At 35.8% G+C, this 15,498-nt stretch overlaps 1 protein-coding gene and 1 long non-coding RNA gene across 9 annotated transcripts; one reads left to right on the top strand and one right to left on the bottom strand.

The window, feature by feature from the left end:
- Nucleotides 1–3,490: 3,490 nt before the first annotated feature.
- Nucleotides 3,491–8,317, top strand: LOC132270828 (uncharacterized). 8 transcript variants are annotated; one of them, XR_009469589.1, is made up of 10 exons: nt 3,504–3,724; nt 3,840–3,948; nt 4,994–5,064; nt 5,152–5,223; nt 5,550–5,615; nt 5,707–5,778; nt 5,872–5,943; nt 6,041–6,112; nt 7,016–7,100; nt 7,852–8,317. It is a non-coding gene; the product is annotated as an uncharacterized LOC132270828 (long non-coding RNA). The 8 variants fall into 8 exon arrangements; XR_009469588.1 differs by having other exon boundaries at nt 3,491–3,724; nt 6,041–7,437; XR_009469585.1 differs by having other exon boundaries at nt 3,494–3,724; nt 6,041–7,100.
- On the bottom strand, nt 6,662–14,346 carry LOC132270827 (large ribosomal subunit protein uL10). Its single transcript, XM_059772037.1, has 5 exons — nt 13,829–14,346; nt 13,591–13,659; nt 12,979–13,077; nt 12,510–12,902; nt 6,662–12,403 (listed from the first exon to the last, which is right to left on the bottom strand). The coding sequence occupies exons 1-5, from the start codon at nt 14,084–14,086 to the stop codon at nt 12,257–12,259; spliced, it is 966 nt and encodes a 321-aa protein (XP_059628020.1). The 5' UTR covers nt 14,087–14,346; the 3' UTR covers nt 6,662–12,256.
- Nucleotides 14,347–15,498: the final 1,152 nt, after the last annotated feature.

Below are 15,498 nucleotides of genomic sequence, written 5' to 3'. Positions count from 1 at the left end.
TAATTTAGTTGTTTTAATTGAATTAAGTTAATTAAATTTAATTGTTTTTAACGTGACTGTATGGAGGCACACATATAGTTATATTAGGGTTTTATTTACACGGATGTAGCCGACTTAGGGTTGGTTTTGTATTAGAATTAGGGTTGGGTTGAAGCCTATAAATATAGTATTATACGTTGGTTTAGGGTTACAAAACAAAACCCTATTCACTGATACTTATACCGTGAGATAGAGAGATACAGAGAGTGGAAACTAGGACGTTATCGGAGAGGTTCAAGGATACACTGGACGGAGTGCTTCTGGGTTGAACCAAGAGCACCTGAGGTGTAGAACAGGAGTCTCAGACGTGGACAGAAGTTTCAAAAACAGTGGTTTAGAGTTTCAAAACTGAAACTCAAGGCAAGTCACTATTCTATTCCTTTCCTTTAATTCGTGTTCTGTGCATGCTAGTTAGACTCCGGGGATTTAAATAAAGGTTAAAACAGTGGTAAACAAACATAATAACATGTTTTATGCATATCAGAATATTTGTTTAACCTCGTGAATTAACTACTTTACATAATCGTTGAGTTTTCTGGTACTTGTTTCTTATGAGGTTTATGATTAAACGTTGTTTTAATTGAGATTGGTAATACAGTTGGATGCCTTGTAATTAATCTGGGACTGAGTTTAAACTCTAGAACAAGTGCTTAGAACAGTCTTTAATTGTACTAAAGTAATCTGCATTAAGTTTGTGATGATTTGCTTAAAAGGCTTCTAACGGTGGTTCTGTAAGTGTGGTTTTAAAACTTGTGTTGCTATGCATGTTTATATTGGATCTCAGTGGTTTAAATTTTTCTAGGACTAAGATTGAACCTAGAAGAAGAATTAAAATATATTACAGAGGCTCTGTTAGTCACCGGAGTTGGAGATGACAAACAAAAACGGACGACGGCTCTCAAAGGAAGAGAACCAGCTCACCAAAAGAGGGAGCTGGCTCTAGGGCTTGAGGAGCCGGCTCCACAAGGGTGTAGAGCCGACTCTACAAGGGGTAGAGGCGGCTCCACTAAAGGGGGAGCTGGCTCCAATGTTCTGGAGGCGGCTCCAACCTCTTCTCTCTTCAGTTTTCGTGTTCTGGGTTTGGGTTTGGCCTGTAGGGAGTTTTCTAAATTATTCCAGAGGCTGTGGATGGTTTATACAACTATTCCAGAGATGTAAAAAGGATTAGGAAGTATGTTAGTATTAGTATTGAAGCATGAGACAACCTACGGTTACATAATGCACTGGTAGGTGGAAGGGTGAATAATTAACTTAAGTTGCTTACTGTTTTAGCAAATTGGTTTCTTTGCATGATCTTAAATTGGAAATCATGTCTCAGCTGTTTTATAGGCATATATTATTTATTCTGGAAAAAAAAATAAGTATGCTTAAATGGAAATTTATTGATGTTTTAATTATACTGTATATTGCATCAAGTTATGGTATTAATTGGAGGAGTTATGTGCGTAGTCCTACTTATGAATTTGAAGGACTGGAATAGAGTTTCTGAATCTTATATTGGATGTATATTTTAATCATAAACATATTAGACTGTATGTATGTTTTTCTGGGGTATGGTTGATGACTATCTATTACTGTGTTGTCAACTGTATTAATTGGAGGATGGTATGTACCGGTATGGGACGGTGACATACTAGGTATGGACTCGTTTAAACACTAAGTCCTGCCTAATTTGGATTAAGGTACGAATTAACCATATAGGTTAAGTCCATTACCTACTTGTGTTAGGTCAACAAAATAGTTGGATGACTTAATATGGTTTTAGGACGGATGATTATACATATATTAGACCACTACACAGATGGATGGTATTTTGTATTAGGAGGAGTACGGACTTTATATATTTATTATATGGTACCATGGTATGAGCTTGAGTCTCAAGACCATGGCTAGGGCGCATATATCGCCTAGGATGGATAACTGGACATAGGTGTTGTTCCCTGGTAGGTTTAGGTACACATGACCACTTTATGTGCGATTTGCATGGTATCTCTACTCAGGCTGAGATAGACCTACTGGACTAGCGAACGTCCTATAGTGTGTACTATATATATACATATGGACTACTCTAGATATTGTTGAGTCTTCCTAGGATGTATCTGCGTATCGGATTACTGTTTGGATCGTAGTAGAATAGGACTTGCATGTGGGCCTGACCCACTCTCTTATTTTTTTCAGGTGTTAGTCAGTTCCAGGGTTAGAGCTTGGACGTGCAGAACAGATACAGACATTCATTCCTCCGACTACGTAGGAATCTTTTCTATGTTGACTTTAAGTTTCTATTTCAGATATTTTAGTTTCAATTGGGATTTTTAATAATAAAGGGTCCACTAGATGGATTCCCGAGTTGTAACTTATGGAGTTTTGGAGTTTGGATTTAATAGATTTCATTAATTATATTTTGAGAATTTCAATTAGTATTCTTCCAGCTTATTATTATTATTTATCTCATCTTGTATTCTGTGTTCGGTTATATATTAATTGTTTGATATTTCCCTCAGGTTTAGGCCCGGGCCTGATCAACCCGTGTCTCGGATCTGAGGGGTATCACATGTTATATGTTCCTAGTAGCATATACATCAACAAACAAATATAAAATCCAGTTAAAGCAATATAAAATTATTTGGAGAGTTGGATTTATACACTCTTTAATAGCTTTAATGTTGAATTTGGGAGTTCATCCTCCTTCTGGACCCCTGCGGTTTTGTGGGAATTGGATCCCAGATGCAGAATGATTCTTCAGTATTGGATCCAAGGAGCGCGGGATGGAGAAAGCTAGGTTTTTGTCTTACATCTCGGAAACCGAATGCTAGACTGAGCTGCTGCAGGTAGTATCCGAACTTCTGGTGACTTGAAAGAATTGAAAATTGTTAAATGGGTAGCCTGGGGCCATGATTCAGATTTTTTTAGCTGTAGTGTGTTTTATTCAAGAGATCCAGTCTATTGCAACTTCGTATGCCACTACAAGAAAAAGGGTTATTAGTGACAGACCTCTAGGGACAGTACAAAAAACTGTCCCTAAAGACCCTATTTTTAGGGACAGACTTTAATTACTGTCACTAAAGACACACTTTTTGGTGACAGTCCAACCTGTTCGTCCCTAAAAGACCAAAAAAAATAAAAAATCCCTCCAATCTGGTGGCGGCAAAACTTAGCGCCATTTTTAGTGAAATTATAATTTTTTTTAATAAAAAAATTATCAAAATAGCCTTTTGGGACAGTAAAGTTACCATCCCTAAAAGGCCACTGCAACATTAGTGACAGTCCTTTAGCGACCGTCCAAAAAACCGTCCCTAAAGACCTTTCTTTTGGTGACGGTACACGTAGACGCTCGCTCCAAATTTTTTTGGGGGAAAGTTTAGCGCCCTTCCTTCGACGATATGTGTGTCAATATATATATATATATATATATATATATATATATATATTTACTTTTTGGGAAAAGAAAAAATAATGGTCAGACGTTGTCGTTTTGGCTTATTTGTATACTTTTACCCAATTCCCAATCTCAGTCTTCTCTCTAGAACATCCCACAGATGCCTCTCTCTCGGTACAATCACTCTGTACTCCACCGGAGGCCTCTCTCTCTACCAGCACTCTTCTAGTACGTCCTCCCTCATAGTCCGCAGGACGCCTCCCTTTCTCTCTCTAATCACTCTTCCCTCAAGCTCAACAGATCGTCCGGGTTTGTGTCCTTCTTCACTTACTGATTGAGTTTTTATTATTATTTTTTATTTTTTTTATTTCTTTTTGTTCACGCACAGAGAATTTTTTTTCTTTTTGTTTCTTTTTTTTTACAGTTTGATCATATGCATCAGATCTGTTCTCTTCTAGGGTAAACTTTGGCAGATGAAGCTTGGGAGAAAATACAATTAAAGTTGCTCTCAGTTTCTTTCATATTCCATTTTGGTAATCAAAATTTTCCGCAGTCTTTTTTTTTTTGCTCTATTATTATTTTTTGTACTTCGCTTAATATTATTTTTATATTCTTTAGGTTTTTGTTATTTTGTTTATTTTAGAGTGATTTGAATAAAAGAAAATGCCAGGACTGGTCAACAAGTTTATCTTTGCTATTATTTCAGGATTAATGAATTAATTAATATCACATCATCGTTCTTGAATTAAAGGTTGGGAAGTTAATAGCTTGTGATTTTTTTCATCTAATTCATTTATTGTTATTTCATCACATTTTTTTTGTTGATTGTGAAAGGTGAATATATATAATTTAAGGGCTTAAATATATTTTTGAATTTGAAATGTTCAAAGAAGAAATTCAGAGCCATTTGGTACTTGTAACTTTTGAAAAATGAATTAAAAAATTAGGGTTTAAAAGAACAGAGTTAACAAAAGTAAATCAATGTATTATGTAGCTCTTAAATGAATACTAACATGTCCTATTCCACTGATTTTCACTTGATAATAGAAAAGTAAGATGGTATAAAACAAAACAGTTTTTAATCTAGCCTTCCATGGGTCTGTTGTCATTTTTCTCTATGGAACGACAAGCTTATAGAAGGAACAACAATTTTCTTGTTAATTTATGGTGGAATAAAATGCCAAACCAGATACATTACATATTACCATCAAGTTTTTCAAACTCTGCCTCTTTATGTGTGTGTATGCACACATCATGACAGCATTTTGATTCTGATACATTCATTTTGTTACATGGTTTACTTGCTTAATTATTTTAATCTATTACTTTATGAATCCCGCAATGCCCTCATCTTTTCTTATTAATTACGCATTTGAGTGCTACTCAATCTCAATTCTCAAATTGTTGTACGTACACTCATTCATACAGTGACCTTACTCGCAACTACCTTAACGGTACTATTCCTCCAGAATGGGGTTCCATACAACTAGTGAATATATATGTTATACACAAACACACACATCCATATTGAAACTTCTCTTGTTCTAACAAATATATGACATGATGGTTTTGTTGCAGCTCTCTCCTTGGAAATCGATTAACAGGTTCAATCCCAAAGAATTCGGAAACATAACCAGACTCAGAAGCTTGTAAGATTTGGATAACCAATTTCTTTCACATTTAGGTACATGTGATATAAAATTATGCTTTTATGATTTTAATTTTGGTGTTTTTAGAGTCCTCGGGGACAATCAGCTTTCTGGAGGTATTCCTCTAGAGCATGGGAATCTTCCCAGCTTGGAGAAAATGTAAGACCCTTTTATTTGTTTTTTGATTTTATGGTGTTAGTTTTGTCTGTGTACTTTATGAATGTGTAATTTTATTTTTTTTTTAAAATTGGTAATACGTCTGAGCGTTCAATTTGAAATTTGAGGTCAATTGACCATTGGCTTAATTAATTTTTGTTATTTTACCGGGGAGTTGCCGGGAACACTTGCAAATCTGACCACTTTGAAGGACTTGTAAGTGTCTAAAGTTAGTTTATTTTTTGTTTTTCTAAATACTTATTTATTTCCTATTTTTAGAATTAATTGTTCTTCTTTTTTTTTTTTTTTTTTTTTACACATTGCAGTAGGATTAGCAACAACTTTAAAGGAAAGATACCTAATTTCATCCAAAACTGGACAAAACTCCAAAACTTGTAAGATTTTTACTTTACTTGTTTTGATATTTCAATTTTTCTTTGGAAGATGTTCTCTGTTTAACCATTCATTTAAACAAAATTATGACAGGATGATTCAGGCTAGTGGTTTGGATGGGCCAATTCCTTCTGGAATTTCTCTCTTGGAAAATTTGTCTGACTTGTTAGTAAATTCTTATAATGTCATAGCTTTACCCTTTTATATAAGAAAATATCTAATTTATGTTTATTCTTTGATAAATAAAAACAAATGCAGGAGATTCAGTGACTTGAGTGGAAGTGAAACAGCTTTTCCACCTCTTAGTAATATGAAAAGCCTGAAGACACTGTACGTAGAAAACTTCTATATTCTCTTATGGAATATATTAATATCTTCTTGGTGTTTTGGAATGATATATATTTAAATATATTTGATTGCATCGCAGGATATTAAGGAGTTGCAATATTATGGGACAGATACCTGATTATCTTGGAACAATGACAAATTTGAAAACCTTGTTAGTTCTTTTCCATTCTCCATTTTCATGTGTCTCATTTTCTTAAAAAGCGTTTTGATCACATACTTATCTCTTGTTTGATAGCTCAAAAGCTTACTAAAACTGTAGTCGAATTTAAATATATATTCTCTATATTTTTGTTGTCTTCCTTGTGTTATTGAACATATAGGCACCTTTAAAACAATTGAGTGATGTTATATAGTATTATTAAATGAAATGTTTCCTATTATATATGTGCTTTAGTTTGATGAACTTTTAGCACAATAAAAAATAATATGGCGAGTGGACTTGTGTATTTATTAAATAAGTTTAAGTTTACTCAACTATCTTTATTCTTTAATTTTACATATTTAAGCAAAACTCTTAGTACTTCTTTCAAGAAAAAGAGTTGTTTATACTTTCGTCTACTTGACAATTGCTTCAACATTAGACAATACAATGTTATCTTGGAGCCTTCATTTATATTTTTCTTTGCTGGTCCCTTCAGTTCTTAATGTTTAAGTTCTGTTTATATTTCACTTAAATTTGATCTTGTTCCATGTTTTTAAAAAAAAAAATTTGGATCAAAATTTATTGCTTCGATGAGTCACATTATTGGCAATTTTTGGAGTACCAGCACTTCTACAATTTACCTTGTGAAATTTTTTATATGATCCAGATGTTTGATTCATCTTTATGTGTATCTTATCTTTCTTCTCAATGAGACCAGATTTATATAGCATCATTCTCCATTGGAATGGTAGTAGTTCCTCATTTTTAAGTACTTCTCATTAGAATGGTAGCAGTTGCTCATTTTTAAGTAATTCTTTGTACCCTTTGACTATGGATCTAACAATATCCACTTTCTCTCTCTACACAACTATTCAATTTGTAATGAGACTATATTGGTCTTTGCTTGTTAAGCACCAAAGCACAAGGACAAGGACATATGTTTTTATTCCTCAAGTGAATGAGATTGCTTATTGAAAGAGACAAAGTGGATTTTGAGGTAAGATCCCTATGTTTGCATATGTTTCTTCTCTCCCCCTTTTTCTCTCTCTATATATGTATATTTAGATCTATATTGTGTTGTTTCTTGAATTTTTCTACTGGTTAATTTTTATACACAACTATTCAATTTGATTTGGTTTTTAAAAAATAATTGGAGGCAACAATCCTACATTTAAAGAGAAATTCGTGTTTACTCTGATTTGAGGGCTTGGAGAGTTGAATATTGTGATCTGGAATAGCAATATTATCTCTCTGGCTATGATGACAACCTTCACTACTTCAGATGGACAGATATATGTTCTCGACTAAAGATCATTACTTCATGATTAACTCAGGTTTGGTGAATTTTGATTACTTCTGTCAAATTCATAAGATCCTAAATTAAATAAATGATGAGGTTGTGTTTATTTGTAAATCAATTGGGGGACTTTATCTTAATTTGGTTATTTTCCAGCTGTAAAAATGGATTGTTGCAGTTCTTTTCATGGTTCTTGTCTATGCCAGCGAGTCAATAAGGATCTACCTATTTAGAAATATACTTATGTCTTCTTTAACAATTTTGATGTAAAAGGACACTACAGGTTGCATTATTACATTATATATTGGGGATGGTTTGGTCAATTATCTCTGGAAGATTACAAAATTATCACTTACTGCAATTAGTTGGGGTGGAGGCTTTTTTTTTTTTTTTATAGTTAATTTAAGTGTCATTTATTGTATTTCTAATTCATGTTTACAATGTCAATCAGTGAAGTATGAGCCATCTTCTAGCAGTGTTTTTGGACCCAATGTTATTTACAACTCCAAGAATCAAGGTGATTTAGGTTCCCGTGGACAGTTGCATATGTTGTCTACATCAGTTCTTCTACCTGAGTGACCTGATCAACCTGAATGTCGATATTTCATTAGCACTGGGAGATGCAAATATGGGTTTGATTGCAAGTATAATCATCTTATGAAGGGAAGCTCAGTTGTTCATCTTTCAGCGGCAGTTAGCACCACAACCACAACCACCTGAATGACCAATAGATTGTCTTCTCTTTAGTCAATTGAATATAAAAGACATTTGAGCATTCTAGCTGAATATTTAGTTAATATCGTGTAATCTTTTTGGTTAATGGATTATTTGAGTTGGTATGTTTTGTTGAATATTTGGCTAATTTTACTGTGTTGTAAACATTTTATTATGATAATTAATGGTTTATTTCCGTCTCTCTTATGCTGAATATTTGGATTTTTAATTTGTTATAAAAAAACTTGATAAAAAAAAAAAACGCGAAAACACTAAATCTAGCATACCAATAATTATAATAAATAAATAAATAAATAAATAAAGCATTAGGGACAGTTTCAAACTGTCATAAATATAATAAAAAAAATTAAAAAAATAAAGCATTAGGGACGGTAAATAATAAATTTTAGTGACAGTATTATTTGGGACAGTAAGTCCATTCCTACAGCTTGAGTTTTTTGGTGACAGTCGATTTTTTCCGTCCCTAAAAATCTTTTGCGACGCTCTAATTAGTGACGGACGGATTTAATCATTAGTGACGGTTTTGGGGCTTTTTAGGACGGTCTTGACTGTCACTAAAACCCTAATTTCTTGTAGTGTGCTCTTACAAATCAATAACTAGACACCTTCTTGAGCAGAAAAGCATATAAGAAATCTCTTTCAACCCTTATTTGAGCTGTGTGCATAAAGAGTGATACTAATTATTCAAAAGAATTGTGAACAAACAACCATTACCAGACAAACATGAAAAGGAAAAGAAAAACTTAACAAGGTAGATGGAAAAAAAGTTAAAAACTAGTTGGGGAGATCTTTATCAAAATATTCTCCCGACAAAGGGAAATTTAGCTCAAATTCTTCTAGCAATTTCATCTACGGGATTCATTGAACCTCATGAAAAGAGCGAAATATGAGCAATTTCAGAACCTCTTGTATTTCAAATTTCTAAACAAAACCTATAAAATAATCTCATGCCCTCAATTTCCAAAAACATTCAGCCCAAACCTTAGCATCCTTCTTTGAGAGGGCACCAGGCAATACAATCTCAAACCTTAAAACTAAAGACGCAAACATTGATTTGGGAACAGTCCTAATTCGGACTTCTCTCCAAACATTTGAGCTATAATTGGGGCATTCGTTTGTCCTACATTTGAGATCTAATACGTGGAAGGACCAGACCTTTTTTAGCTATCAAATAACGAAGAAATTTCCCCCACAGTCTGTTTTCCATCTCTACATACTATATTTGTTCTCGATTCCCAACCAGCTGCTTTGTCTCTGAAAACTGAACTTCCTTTTATCAATCTAGATTTGGGATTGGATATGACTGAAAGGGGGCTATATGAGCTAAGCTATACACTTGTAAATTCCCTGAGAAATCATTCTTCTTTGAAGTCCAAGAATAATAGGGGTTTTATTGGAGTTTCGTATGCATACTTTGATTCTTAGTTTGATCTCATTTGTTAGCTCTACCTTGCACCACCGGCGACTCCAAACAAGAAGTCCAAGCCAGATGAAAAGCTCTAAACAAAGGAGCAAACAACTGCTAATTGCCTGAACAAAGTAAATGCACCCTTCACCTTCAAGAGCGTCAGGCTAAGCTCTGACCAGAATATGAAATCAGGTTGCTTGCTGTTGGTTTTCATTTATAGATAGCTAAGAATAAAACAAAGTGCTCGACTGTAGACCTCTTTACTAGACGTCGTTATCGGGGTTTGATTTTAATAATAGAGCACGCGACCTTCAGGCAAAGAAGGGCTAACAACACAGGAGCGGAAATCTTCCAATCAAACAAATGTCTTTCCTCTGTCAAAACCCAAACCTCATCAGTCAACTAACACTTTTGGGGGTTAAAAAATCGTACCAGACCTTGCCGTATCTACGCCAAGCGCCCAAATCCCTGGACTTATAGTCAACAAGCCCGTTCCAGACCTTAATGACCCTTATTCTGACTATATGATATTTCTTTGCTGAAGTTGGTGAGATCGCGTTACAACTTAGGATTTTCGGGGGCCTCTTCTGCACCCTTCCCTATGGCAACTATTATAAGGAGAAGGAGGTCGGACAGGTCATATTTCTAGTCAAAGGCAAATCATTGACCTTGTGGCAAATACGGTTCCTACTTTTGTTATGGGCACAGCCTTTCTGACACTCCAGGAGATACATTAACATCGCCCATGTTCTTTCTTTAGCTTCTCAATATCAATAGTGTGCGCATATTTTCTTTCTTGTTTTGCGCTTGCTTCTGGCTTGAACCTTATTTAGCTAGAGCTTAGGGTTAGTATCAATCAGTATGAGTTTCCCGCATTATCTGATGTTTGGTAAGACCTATACACTGTATACCCGGGAATGTAAAAAGATGAAAGCCAAGCTCGGAATTCTTCTCTCTGAGATCCCGAACTCCATAACTTGTGATTTAGCTTTCAAGCCTGAGAGGGGGACTCTCAATGCGTCTCCCAAAGTCTAACCGCAAGATAATTAGTCAACCTGAAAGGCAGAGCTATGCCATGCTATTCAGTTGGCTAAATTCATTCCACTAGCCTTACACAAGCCCTCTCATCTGCTACGGAATACCCAACGGGATTACAGCAACCTACTCTGTACAATCACCCGCTAGAGGCTAAGAAGCCGAAGGGTTGAAACGGCTCGTTATTGAGGTACAGCGGTGCGTTCAAAAGGATTCCCTTCGTTCGATGGAAATGGTCACCCGAAGGGCCTACCTAACCGGCTCCCTTGAAAGTCAGGCTTGAAAACGAAAGATCTGGTGGATGAAATGAAAGCTCAAAAGCGATTCAATGCCCCTTCTTTCCACCCTTGAATAAGAGGAGATGTTAACAAACTGAAGGTGAAAAGGAAGTTAGAATAGTTGCCCCTTATGGATAGGGGAATGGATCGGAAAATCCGCCTCATCGGGGAATCTGATTCTTGACACGTATTGCCTTTTGGTTGCCTTATATATAAGGAATTCTAATCCATGCCATAAGGAAGAAAAGGAACAAGCATACCCTTAACAAAGAAAGACCTTGTAGGTCAGGGAGAACATATCACACAGAGCAAAAAACAAAGAAAAAAGCAATAATGAAAAGATGACTCAGGAAATAGGTCTTTAGCTTTCCAACAACTCTGTTCCTTGTTCGTTTACGGGGACCTCACAACCGGTCCCCTCCTTGGTCCTAGTTTTGTTGAAACTTCCACTGAACAAGTAGATCAAACAGTTTGAGCAAGAGTTTGAAGATTTGGTGATCATTAGGAGATCTCGGCCAGGCTCTCCCTGTTGAATCTGCTCTATGAGTTTATGAGCTCGGCTCTGAAAGCCTGGAAGGATTATAGTATAGCAAGTAGATCTAGTTTTTGCTCTTCTTTTGCTAGGTGAGTTTGCTATCTTTCAGTGTTATGCCTCATAGCTTGGGTGAAGCCTTCTTATTAGACTGATGTTTCAGGTTCTTCGCCTGTGGATTGGTCCTCGGAAATAACAGCAAAACAAAAAGGGAAGGGAGTTACCCGCTGGATGGGTCGCCGATTGCTCGGAGATCACAGGCATCCTACGCCGGATAAGGTGACTCGTTTAGGGCGAACCCCCCAGATGACTTAGCTGACAGAGCTAAAATGAGTTAGAGAATTGGGTCGAGTTAAGCCTTGCGTTCGGAGCCCTTGGAAGTGTCAGATGCTTGAACTTTGGATGATTGAAAGGCAGAAGGGGTAGATTCGCTAAGATATATTGCATGAGGAATCCAATTCAATCATCTCAAACGAAAAGGAAGGCCAAAAGGAACCCAAGACTGCAAGACAAGAAAACAGGAATAGGTTTTCAAAAATTGTTTCAGTAGAACAATCTCTATCCTCCCAATTAGGGAATAATACAAAACTTCACCAGAGGAAAGACTCTAGCATAGTGAATTTAGAAATTTCCAACAATTTTAACCACAGAATAAGAAAACATACAAAAACTTAAAGACATCCAACAAACAAATTATTGCAGAAAATAGTTCAAATATCTAAATTATCTAAAATATTATAATATTAAGCTGAACGTATCAATACTAAGGACTCACCATAATCCTGATGAAATAATTAAACCAAAACTGCAATTAAAAGAAGTGCAAATTAGTTCCAAATCATAACGTTGAACAACAGCCAACTTAAACTTAATCAAACAGACTGAAACCCATGTCATCATCAGATTCTTCGGCCGGTTCCTCCTTCTTCTCTTCCTCCTTAGATGCAGCAGGAGCAGCAGTGCCAGAATCAGCTGTTGCAGCTGGGGCCATGGCAACCGCAAACTTGCTGGGATCCTGCAGTCCATCCCCACCAAAACAGGTCAATCATATGCACAATGAACAGAATTTTGAAATGGCATTTCATGAAATAGTAACCCTAATCAGCAAAAGCACTATTTACCTCAAGGTATTCCTTCACTTTATTGGCCTGGGGGAAGGAATATCCGGTTTCCAGTGCAACAGCCAGGACATTTTTGTAGGCATTAATGAACATGTGAGGTGCAGCTGCAAGTGATGGGTAAGCGATGGCCAGTGACAGTGAGGTAACCAGGGAAACTCCAGAAGCAAACTTCTCAATTAAATCATCTTCTGTCAGATCAAGCACCTCAGGACTGAAGACTGATCCATTATCATAAACAGACAGTACAACAAGACCATACGAGAAGGGTCTTATTCCAAGTTTTGCAAGCAGTGCAGCTTCAGAAGATCCCACTTTGTCACCCTTTTTGATAAGCTCCACAGGGGTGATAATTTCAACAGTACCCTTGTTAATCTTGGTGGGAATATTAAGCACCTGAAAGCTGATTGTGTGAGAAACAATCGTGCAAAAGCAAAGAATATTGTTCTAACCGGGGATTGAGAATAAGGACCTGGAAGAAAGAGGTCTGTGAAGGATCAAGTCCAGTGTTGCCGGGAGGGACAACAACATCAACCGGAGCCACCAAACCAACACGAGCAGGAGCTCCAACCTATTCAAAGTAGAAATCAAATCAAGCATGAGCACAACAATACATCTGGGAGTTAAAGCCAAGTTTCAATTATATGAAGAACTATGGCTCCAAATCCACACTATATCATTGGCAAAAAAAATCTATTTTCAATCTACACTAAAAAAACCTATAGCTAGAAATCCTAATGCATGGGAAATAACAGACACCAAATGTTTTTTTATTGGCATCATAAATATAGACGTTTGACATGGTAACATGCTTAAAAACAAAAATTCTTTGACAAGCCAAGTCCTTAGCTACAAAAATGACTGCACCAGTATAGAGTTTGTGCTATAAACTTATAGTTGTATAATTCATACATTTTTTTTTTTGTAAAAATAAAACAACAGCCACAAATTTCATTTATCATAAACAATCCACTAAAGTTAGTGTCAGCCACCTAATGGCAAATACCAAACTGAAAACAAAAACATATAAACAATAAAAGCAAAATCACAAGAACAGTTAAAGAATGTGCAGAAATCAATATACCTTGTATTTAGCGACCTCCTCACTCACTTCCTTTAAATCACCCTTAGTGAAGATCAACCCAACATTACCCTGATTTCCAAAACAATAATTAAAAAATAAAAATTTGAAATTAGTAAATCTGACACTGAACCATAACTATCAGAAACAAAAATCTATAAAGCAGCATTGAAATTTAAATTGCACATTTATATAAAATGAAAATAGAAGTCACAGGAAATGAATAAATGGGAGTACTTACGACAAGGAGTGGAATGAGATGGAGGAAGACTTTGTTGCCGGTATTCTCAGCATGAATCCTGATGGAGCGCTTCATCATGGTGTTCTTACCCATCAGAACCACCGAATCGCCGCGAAGACCCCTTCGGATGTTCTGCAACTGGTTGGAACCGACATTGTCGGCCGCAGCTACTAGGATCTGGTTGTACTCATCCAGAAGCTGGCACAGCTTCTGATCGTAAGCAATCTTCTTCTCGGCCTTTGATGTTTTCACCGCCATTGAATTGATTGAATCGACTTCGAGTTTCAGATATAAAACAACAACGAAATGTGTGTGTACATATGTGTATCTGTGTGGGTATATATGTGTGTTTATCTGTGTGAAACCCTAAGAAAGTGAACAAAAACGAGGGCCAAGACGAAGCAAGAGCTTTGCCAAGGCGGACAGCAAGCTAAGCCGTCGCTTTAACCTCCCTGTGCCTAGCTTCGACTGTTTTCGAGTAGTGGAAATAAAACCCTAGTTGCAGCGAGAGAGAAAGATGGTGAACAGTTCGAATTTATAGTGAAGAATATTTTGGGTTTCAGTGGGCCTGTTTTCTGATTGGGCCATAATGATAAGATGGGTTTTCTCCTGTATTCCTATGGGGAGACTTCATTTATGTGGCCGGTCCAATTAAATTGGGTCTGAATGTGACAATTACGTGGGCCTTCCATGTGAAACTTTCGGCCGTGTTTTGTCATTTGTGTTAAGAGTTTTTCTCAACTTACCCACCCACCAAGTTTTTCCTAACGGACAAAGAGGGGGATGTATAGGGTGCATAAAAACAAGAAAAAAGAAAATAAAAGGCATAAACATAATTATCCAATATTGTTAACCATTTATCTAGGTTTTGTCTTTTAAAAATATAAGGGCAAATTTAATATTAACAAAATTTCACTAAAAATGCTAATATTTCTTTCTATTCCTTTTAATTGCTGCCTATTTTTGGGAGGTTAACAAAACCAAAACCTCATTCCTAATTTGTACCTTTCAAAATTCCTTTATTTCCTTTCTTTTCCTTTAATAATCTATACCAAACATAATATAATATTTCATTTCCTTCCATTATTAATTTTTTTTTTTTCTTTTCCTTTAGTTACCCTCCAACCAAATTAAGCCTCAAGGATTTTGAGTCATGCCACGTCACACAAAGTCTTGTGTCACATGCTATACAAATAGAAACATTATCGTTGAATCGGATAATAAGTATTCAGACTTATTACAAGTGGTACCACAATCGATCTAGTTTAGTAGTGTAAGAAACGCTTACTCAAAAAGGATTTAAGTCTAAGCTGTTAGTCCTCCCATTCACTGCAGCTTTATGAACATCAAGTGATCCTTTGTCTAATGATTCAAAATACAATAGAAGGTCAACGGAACTTGCATTAAACAAAGTGATTCTATCACAACGAAAGCATCTGTGGTGGATGGAGGTGTTCTATGATTGGATCTTCGTGCTGGAAAGGTAAATAATAAGTTGATCCTACCGAAACAACCTACCACCTTTTAAGTGTTTTTATTTTTTATTTTTTTAAAATACATGTATAAAAGAAGAAACTGATCTTACGAGACAAAAGCATACATTGTTTTTATTTTTATTTTTATTTTTATTTTATTTTATTCTGTTTTGTTACATTGACACAAAAAATAAA

The sequence above is a fragment of the Cornus florida genome, unplaced genomic scaffold (assembly GCF_030987335.1).
Source record: "Cornus florida cultivar Cherokee Brave unplaced genomic scaffold, ASM3098733v1 CherokeeBrave_3.0.0_Hap2_Chr08, whole genome shotgun sequence".
NCBI lineage: Eukaryota > Viridiplantae > Streptophyta > Magnoliopsida > Cornales > Cornaceae > Cornus > Cornus florida.
This window is presented reverse-complemented; position numbering and strand designations above follow the sequence as displayed.